This window comes from Cladosporium halotolerans (assembly GCF_011745625.1).
Source record: "Cladosporium halotolerans strain TM138-S3 chromosome Unknown Sca130, whole genome shotgun sequence".
Taxonomy (NCBI): Eukaryota; Fungi; Ascomycota; class Dothideomycetes; order Cladosporiales; family Cladosporiaceae; genus Cladosporium; species Cladosporium halotolerans.
This window is the reverse complement of record NW_027191580.1, coordinates 2,371-12,303: the sequence shown is the minus strand read 5'-3', so window position 1 is coordinate 12,303 and position 9,933 is coordinate 2,371. Positions and strand designations below refer to the sequence as shown.

Sequence of the window (9,933 nt, the reverse complement as noted above, 5' to 3'; positions counted from 1 at the left end):
CGGTCGTAAGGACGCAAGGACGGGCAAGTTCGTGGACGGCCCACGCGAGAGTTGGAAGCCGGATCTGAAGGTCGTCAAAGCTTCCATCCGTTTTCTTTATCAGACTGGCAGACTGTCTCGTTCTTCGGATATGAGGGTCGGGTGAGGTGTTGGCTAATCTCTCGGGTCATGAGTGCGAGGCGTTGTTCAGTGTAATGTAAGGCAGCGATCAGGGACGGCTCATACGGTCTCCGTGCATAGCCTGAATGAAAATCATCATCATCATCATCATCCACGCCGCGTCTCTTAGCTTTTCCTTCTTATTACACAACAAACATTGGTTGCAATGACCTCTCAAACTGAAGGCAGACTATCTTTAGCCCTTCAAGCATATAACAACGGAGATTTTCGATCCCTACGTGCTGCGGCTATTGCGTATGACGTACCTCCACGGACACTAGAACGAAGACACTAAGGCATCCTTCCAGGGTCAGAAACACGGCCAAAGTCAAGCAAGCTTACAGTCGCTGAAGAGGAACTGCTTCTTCAGAGAATACTTCACCAAGCGGCTCAAGGATTTCCACTCCAGCAAGCTGATGTCCAAGAATCGGCCAATCTCATCCTCAAATCTAGACAGCCATAGAATCCTGAACAGGTCGGCAAGAACTGGACACGAAACTTTATCAACCGCCATGTACAGATCAAAAGCATATACAATCGCAAGTTCGACTATCAGAGAGCCTGCTGTGAGGATCCAAAGGCTATAAGAGCTTGGTTCCAGTTAGTACAGGACACAGTCTCAAAATATGGTGTTACAGAGGCAGACATTTACAACTTTGATGAGACTGGCTTCCAAATGGGAGTTATATCAACCTCCAAAGTTGTTACAAGCTCAGAAAGAAGAGGCAGACCAAGGACAATACAACCAGGGAACAGGGAGTGGGTTACTGCTATCCAAGGGATCAATGCTAAAGGGTGGTCTATCCCACCCTTTATCATCTTTGCTGCAAAACTCCATCAGAAGACCTGGTACCAATGTGGCTTGCCTCCTACGTGGAAGATTGCAGTCTCTGAGAATGGATGGACAAACGATGAGCTTGGCCTACAATGGATCCAGCATTTCCATCAGAGCACTATACGAGCCTGTCAAGGCAAGTATAGGCTATTGATCTTCGATGGACATGGTAGCCACCAAACAGCTCAGTTCAGAGAATTCTGCCTTCAGAACCATATTCTTACTCTCTGCATGCCTGCGCACTCATCACATATCCTTCAGCCTTTAGCTGTAAGCTGCTTTGCACCATTGAAGAAGGCATATAGCCGTCAGGTTGAGAGCAAGATGAGGCTTGGCAATAACCATATTACGAAGGTAGATTTCCTTCCAGCATTCTACACAGCTCACCAGCAAGCTATGACGGCCGAGACGATACTAGCAGGCTTTATAGCTACTGGTCTTGTTCCATTCAATCCTGAGGAAGTCCTTCAAAACCTGGATATTATGGTTCAATCAACACCTTCACCATCAAAGGGCAGTCAATCATCTTGGGAGTCTAAGACACCAAAGACATTCCCTGAAATCAAGAAGCAGGCTGCTCTCATCCAAAAGGAACGTCGTAAACGAAGAAGATCATCAGCTTCACCAAGTGATCAGCACTTTGCAAGGCTTTTAAAGGGCTTTGAGACTGCTGTCCATGATAGAGCAATCTTGATGGCTGAGAACGCTTCTCTTAGAGCTGAAAATCAGTACCAAAAGCAGAAGAGAGCACGTCACAAAGGCAACATTCAAAAGGGTGGATCATTAACTGTCCAAGAAGGGCTGGAAATGGTACAGAGCAGTGTAGTTATGGAACAGTCAGTTGTTGAAGCTGAAAATTCTCAGGTTAACAATCCTGTTAGCCAGCCACAACCAGCTACTAAAAGAGCCCGACCAAGGTGTAGTAAGTGTGGCTCCTATGAACACAATGCTAGAGTATGTAGTTTATAGGAGAACTGGTCTAGAAAATATGTTTCAATTGTTACTCTCAAAAATGGGTGTTAAAGCCAATGTATGTAGATTTTTGCGACACTCGCTTGTGTGCACCACTCGCTTGTGGGGTACGTTATTATCAAAATTTTACGTAATACTCTTTCTTTTCTCTATATTATACCTACTTATTCTAAAGAAGACCTAATAAACGCTTTAGCCGCGTATTAGAATTGCGAATTTACCTCTATCCGAAATTATACTTACGTATTTAATATCCTATACTAAATACTATCTTTCTAGCTTTCTACTTAAACTTCTCGCTCTTAATTATACGAATTGTAATAGATACTCTCGACCGCCGAAGAAAAGACTCTCCTAAAGGTAATAATATAGGATAGCCTATCTAAAAGGTATCTCGTAGCGTATAGAACTATAATGATCGGTTCTCCGGTTATGCATTTAGGGGGCAGGTTAGCCGTCCTATGGCTATACCTACCCCGCGTAATGCGTTTTCCTTATATACGCGACGTCCCCGTCGCTAGAGTGAAACGGCAGCGTTTAGTCTTCTTATCACTTACTCGTCTCATAGTAAGTAGATATACTATACGTTGCTATATCCCTATACGGTCATTCAATACATAATTCTATTACCTAGAACCTGACCTTATAAGAACACCTCTACTAAACAATTAGTTAAGGACAGAACTAATTACTACTTCTTAGTAATCGGGGCGCCTAAGCCTCGTACGAAGTACGTAGGCGCCGCGCTAAGAGGGGACCGTAGGTATACTAGCTACGCTAGCTAGTATAGCCGTTACGTACCCGCTAAACCTTATGTCTATCTAAGCTCTAGTAATAGGTAATTACTTAACTATTAAATTCGGGTTATCCTATTACTCTTCTATTAATAAGAGATCTCGCTAAAGAAATCCGACTTTCTGTTAGGGGCGAGACCCTAGTTAGTGAAGCACCGGCCGACAGCCTATGCTACAAGGCTTAGCACGATGTCTATACACTTCCTATCGGCCTCCGCTTAGAACTAGACTTCCTCTAATATCGAACTTGTTAAATACCACGAGGACTCTCTACGTATACGTAGTCTACCCGTAACATGGTCCCTTAAAGACAGCCTTCTTAAAGCAGAATTAGGACTTGATTAGAAATTATGTCTTCTATGTTACAAAGGTGGACTTTATTACAGCCTTTAAACAAGCCTTCCTTGCTTCCTTCACTTAAGCTAATATCCAAGCAGGGTTTAGAGGTTCTAGCTTACATCCATTTGATCTAGAGGCTATGTTGTTCCACTTAGATCTAGTACTAATGTTTCTAAGTTAGCCTTCATCTTAAGAGTTATAGTATACAAAGACCCTAAGTAACACTAAGGAAATGGACAAACAGACTACTCTTATTAAGCAAAGGCTTGAAAGGCATGAAAGTAGCTTACTAACCCTAATCCTTAAAGCCCTTAACTAGCTTTCTAAAGGCGCCTAAGTTATGGCTGCTTTTGTAGCCTTCTAACAGGTACAGATTACTACCCTTTAAAAGGCTAATAAGGCTATGTATGTTCGTAGGACGAGGACTAGAAAGGCTCTAGTATTAGATAAGGCCTTGTTAGTTAGTGAAGTGTAGGTAATAGGTGGTTATAAGGAGGTTGAGGCTAGGATGATAGAGGAGATACTAAGGCTAAAGAAGAGGAGGTTAAGATATAGCAAATGTAGTAAAGAGGGCTATACCTACAGAACTTGTAGCAATTAAGAATAGGCTCTACTATTGTTACGGGTAAGCGACGCGTACGCTAAGGCTCCTCGTGGTATTTAACAAGTTCGATACAGGAAGGAGTCTAGTTCTAGTCTAAGTCCGCGAGAAAGAGTACGGACGCCCTACTAAGCCTTATAGTATAGGCTATTACTAGTGCTTCACTTACAAGGGCTTCGCCCTTTACAACTATATATAGCGTGTGAATCTCAAGTCAATTAGAGTAGTGCTTGTTAAGTTATTTAATTAACAAGGCAGTTGACCTGTAATTTTAGGTCCACGCCCTAGTTTTTCCTACGCCCCCGTACTCCGCGTTAGTATACAGCCTCCCTAAAGGATCTCTACGAGGCTAGTTCTACCTTAGACTCCTTCGGTAATCGTTAATAATCTACCTAAGAGCTATTGTTTAGAACTCCTACCTACTATATCCTTATATAAACGTACTTAAACGCGGCCCCTAGAAGAAGCCTAGAAATATAAAAAGCTACTCTAGAGATCTAAAGAGCTAGAAGAAGATAAAGATAAAATTATAGTTAAAAGCAAAATATTAGCTCTCGAATAGGTTATTATAAGAGTCGGCTGTTAGTTTAAACAGTTATATTTAATTAGGTAGTAAAAGTGTCTATCTATAATAATCGGTTCTCTAGTTATACATTTAGGAGGTAGGTTAGTATAAGGATGTAGTAGGTAGGGGTTCTAAACAGTATCTCTTAGGTAGTTTATCAACGAGTGCCTAAGGAGTCTAAGTAGGAGTAGGAGCAGAAGAGAGCCTCCTAAGGCACTATGTACTAAGCCTAGGGATCCTATAGGATCCGTATACGTTCCGTATACGGATCTCGCGCGGGGAGCTTGTGGTTCCCGTTACGTGACTAGTGTTTCCTTACACCCTATAGCTATACCTACCCCGTATAATGCGTTTCCCTTATATACGCGACGTCCCTATCGCTAGAGTAAAACGGTAGCGTTTAGTCTTCTTATGTAAGGAAACACTAGTCACGTAACGGGAACTATAGGCTTCCCGCGCGAGATCCGTATACGGATCGCATACGAATCCTACGGGATCCCCGGCTTAGCACCTAGTGCCTTAGAAAGCCTTCCTCTACTCCTGATTCCCCTTAGACTCCTTAGGTAATCGTTAATATTCTACCTAAGAGATACTGTTTAGAACCCCTACCTACTACTTCCTTACATCTTATTACTTACTCGTCTTATAGTAAGTAGATATACTATACGTTACTATATCCCTATACGGTTATTTAATACATTATTCTATTACCTAGAACTAGACCTTACACTATCTAAAGGGGATCGTAAGGATCCGTCCGAAGGTAAGCTAGCTAGTGAGCGCCAAGCCTTAGCCGCGGAACTAGCTCCGTAGTCACGTGATCCGAAAGAAGTGAGGTCGAATCGTAATAGTTATCTTATTAAGTAGTAGAGTTATTACGCTAAATAGAAGGCTTTAGAACTTATAAATATACGAATCTATAAATAAGATATAAGCCGAGAATTTTATGTCATAATAATAGCTTAAGTAGTCTTAATGTATGAGATGTGGCGTGTGCATTGAGAGGGAAAAGCTTCTAGGGCTTAAGCTGGAGTTGGTCAAAGCGTGAGCACTTTTTGCGTTTTTCGAGTTCTTTATTGTGGCGCACAGACGTTGCAACAACTGGTACAAGAAACCAGGTTTGCTGTCCCTTCTTCCAACATCACACAAAATCACGTAACACGAAAAAGCATGGCACCTTCGCCAATCGCACCCCGTCGTCAAACGTCCTTCCTCATCCCAAATCTTCACTGCCCAACATGCGTAAGCCATGTGACCACCATCATCGGTGACTTGGAACCGACTGCGGTCATTCGTGACATCTCCATTATTAACCATGTGGTCACTATTGCTCATGAGATCGCGATACCCTCCATCAGTACGGCACTGACATCGGCTGGCTATGAGATATTCGACATCATACACGACGCATCATCCACCGAAGAAGCATCTATATCGCCACAGCTGCAACAAGCCGTACAGCGATGGGCTCTCCAACACGATGACTCAGAGGTCGACGAAAACACCCGGCTCCTGCACGACGCCAACTGCCAGATGTGTGCATCTTCGAATATCCAGAATGGAATGGAGCATGTCGCAGCTGAGGCCGTGAACAGTACACCGCTTTTCGTGGCTACTCTATCTATTGAGGGTATGACCTGCAGCTCTTGCGTTGGCAATGTCACGAAAGCCCTTGGGCTGCCCGGTGTTGAACGAGCCGATGTGTCTCTCATTGGACATAGTGCCAGGGTGCAATTTCGATCTTACAAGAGCCAGAAGTTTTCCGAAGAACTGGTCGAAAAAATCGAAGACGCAGGATACGACGCGCAATTGATGGAATTACGGGCAGGCCTGAATAAAACCCTGAGAAACAAACCGAATGACGGGCCTGAGGTGGCGTATGACGCGTCACGACTCGCATGCAGAACTGTATCTTTATGGATAGAAGGCATGCACTGCCCGCGATGTCCGAAACGAATTGTCGACGAAGTAGGAAGCCTCGGGGTGGACTTGCAGAAACTGCCCACACTGGAATCGCCTATACTCACGATATCATATGTGCCAAACGCTCCTGCATTCACAATCCGACGCATTCTGGACGAAATCTGCGCCCTAGATCCCACCTTCATTGTGACAATTCACAAGCCAGCATCGATAGAGCAGCGCTCCCGCGAAATGCTTGCAAAGGAACAAAAAGCTGTTTTCCTACGTGTTCTACTTTCGACCATCGCAGCTGTACCCAGTCTGGTCATTGGGATTGTCTACATGAATCTGGTGTCAAAACACGACCCGGGCTACATGTGGCTCATCTATCCCTCGCATGGCGTTAGCCGAGTAGAATGGTTTATGTTTGCTACGGCGACTCCGGTTTACTTCTTCGCCACAGACTACTTCCACCGCCGAATGATGAAAGAGATTTACTCACTCTGGAGGCCCCGAAGCCCAGTCCCCATTGCGAAACGCTTCATACGATTCGGAAGCATGAATTTGCTCATCAGCTTCGGCACTACAATTTCCTATTTCTCCTCGCTAGCGCAGTTGATAATCTCTGCTACGAGTATAAAAGACATGCCGGAAAGCTCCAAGATGTCTTACTTTGACTCGGTGGTCTTCTTGACCATGTTCCTCTTGCTCGGACGACTGGCCGAAGCTCACATGAAGACAAAATCCGGCGATGCCATCTCTGCACTGGGAAATCTGAGACCTACCGAAGCTATTCTGACAACACTGGGAGAGGGCGAGCCCGCATTTTCCGCCACCTCGAAGGTGGATGTCGATCTCATCGAAATCGGGGACCACGTCAAGGTTCTGCATGGATCGAGCCCACCTTGTGATGGGACTTTGGTTGACGGAGAAGCGAGATTCGACGAGTCGAGCCTTACAGGAGAATCACGCTTGATTCGAAAGGTGGCAGGCGGAACAACCTACTCCGGCACAATCAACAAAGGACAAGCGATCACCATTAGAGTCACTGGCTCAGCAGGCGCATCCATGCTAGATTCGATCATTGCTGTTGTCCGTGAAGGACAGTCTAAACGCGCACCGATGGAACGCATTGCCGACCTTCTGACGGCGTACTTTGTGCCCGTCGTTGTACTAGTCGCGATTATTACCTGGCTGGTCTGGCTCACGCTTGGTCTTTCGGGCGCATTGCCTGAAAGTTACTTGGACAACGGCGTTGGCGGATGGCCATTCTGGTCACTCCAATTCGCCATTGCCGTCTTTGTAATTGCGTGTCCGTGTGGACTGGGTCTCGCGGCACCCACAGCGCTGTTCGTTGGCGGCGGCATGGCAGCACAACGCGGGATTCTCGTCAAGGGTGGTGGAGAAGCATTCCAAGAAGCAAGCAACCTGGACGCCGTCATCTTTGACAAGACTGGAACACTTACTGAAGGCTCGGAGCCGAGAATCATGCAGCACATCATCTTCGATACCGATCTAGGGCTTGACCGAGCGACGGTCCTTGGTGTGCTCAAGGGCGTTGAAGAGAACAGCAGCCATCCGCTTGCCAAGGCAGCTGTCAATTTTGCAACACAGGCAGAGGCGGCAGTGGTATCCGTGACAGGTGTCGACGAAATCGCTGGCCAGGGACTCAAAGCCAAGTTTGACTCCACGCAACACCCACAACGCCAGTATGAAGTGCTAGTCGGCAATGGAAGTCTCATGCAAGACTACGGCGTTGTGGTCAGTCCAGCCACAGAAAGCACTCTAGAATCTTGGAAGTCATCAGGGTGCTCAGTCATCCTAACGGCATGCCGTGCTTCGGACGAAACCTGGAGAATGCAAGCAATCTTCGCCGCCTCCGACCCTCTCCGACCCGAAGCTATTGAAGTCGTAGAGTCCCTGCAAATGCGCGGCATCGACGTCTGGATGCTCTCCGGCGACAACCCCAGCACAGCAAACGCAGTCGGCAGGCAAGTCGGCATCCCACCCGAGAACATCGTCGCCGGCGTCCTCCCCGCGCAAAAAGCCGACAAAGTCAAATACCTCCAACAGATCCTCAAAGCTCGCCGCGGAACGGGCTTCCAGAGCGCACTATTGAGCAGCAACAAGCGCAAAAGGGCCACAATCGCCATGGTCGGCGACGGCATCAACGACGCCCCCGCCCTCGCGGCCGCAGACGTCGGCATCGCAGTCGCATCCGGCTCCGACATTGCCGTGCAGTCCGCGTCTTTCATCCTGGTGCACTCGGACCTGCGCGCTGTTCTGACGCTGGTCTCGCTCAGCCGTGCCGTCTTCCGCCGCGTCATCCTCAATTTCGTATGGGCCGCTCTGTACAATATGATCGCTCTGCCCGTCGCCGCGGGCGTTCTGTATCCCGCCACCACTGCCGCGGGGACTCATATTCGGTTGGACCCGGCTTGGGCGGCGCTCGCGATGGCGCTGAGCAGTGTTACGGTAGTTGCGAGCAGTTTACTGTTGAGGACTGGGGTGCCTTTTGTTGGGTTTCGGGAGGCGTTTGGGAGGGCGTGACCTGGTTGGTGCAGTTGTAGGTCTCACTACTATAGCTTACGGAATCTTGAGCTGTATTTCCATTATGTCCAATCACGTTGCTCGGGCTGTAGCCGCCCCTGCATTGGCTGCTGGCTGTCTTCACGCATGCTAATGTAGCTTAGCTGAAGCCGACGCGATCGTATCCAAGAAGATTGAGATTTCGGCAATAACGAATGGGCAAGACTTGGAGGTCTTGCTTGGAAAAGCCAGCATCGAGACAGTGTTGTATTTCATCGAATGCACGGCAGTCGACAAGAAAAGAGATGCGAATCATGCACAGCGAGTTGATGAATGGGTCATCGATCTACTCAACCGGGAGAGTGATGAGGACTGGGGAAGATGATTAGGGAGAGGGTGGGATAAAGACAGGCTAAAAGGAGGGTACTGAGCCCGAAAACCATGGTGACATGCAAGTACACGAAGATCGTACGGGAATGAGCCTGGGTTTGTCATAAGTTAGATAGCATAACCAAAATGTGATCACAAAAAAAAAGGTGTGAGATCGAAACCTACTCGTCATTCCCGTCGGTGATTCACTCAATTGGCAGTATCCAGTATACGCGTTTTGGTACCACCTGTACGCAGAAATTCAAACTTGCCTTGCACGCACGTTCGACGAGTCTGGCCACGTAGCATAACAAGTCTCGCAGCCCACTTCGCACCTAAAGTACACCCGTCGTCCCCACCTATCGAGGCACCTACACACCTCTTTGAGCATTCGACCATACTCTATTACTCACAGACGCCTACGCTCTTCCTCCCTATGAGCTCAGCCCGCTGACACATCGACTGGGGGTTCAAGCACCAGAAGCAGCTCGTATCCGGCTGCAGCCATTTACGTCCTCGCTGTTCGTGTCCTCGTTTAGCTTTCGTCCTTCGTTCAAATAACTCGAAGCGCCGTGGCACTGAGAGTTCGTGATCCCAGTTTTGCCTGACCGCTCTGCAGAATAGGCGGGTGCCCTTTATGCTTGCTAGATCAAGACGGTACTGCGTTAGTTCTGTGTGGGCCCGAAGCCGCTCTTGTTGAACAAGCTGAACTCCTGTGTGTATGGCGTCTTGCTCGACCTTCTCGACCGGACCGATCACGTCTTGATGAGCCACGGTACAGATGTCGCACAGTACGTCTTCGGCATGCACTATCTTCGGTGGTTAGCGACATCCAAGTAGTCGCTTAAAGAAGGCCGGTAGCATTGGT

General features: G+C 47.4%; 1 protein-coding gene across 1 annotated transcript; it reads left to right on the top strand.

The window, feature by feature from the left end:
- Positions 1-5,396: 5,396 nt before the first annotated feature.
- Positions 5,397-8,717, top strand: WHR41_09662 (uncharacterized protein; the record flags this gene model as incomplete). Its single annotated transcript, XM_069378264.1, has 1 exon — positions 5,397-8,717. Exon 1 carries the CDS (start codon positions 5,436-5,438, stop codon positions 8,715-8,717), a length of 3,282 nt encoding a protein of 1,093 aa, XP_069224950.1. The 5' UTR covers positions 5,397-5,435.
- Positions 8,718-9,933: the final 1,216 nt, after the last annotated feature.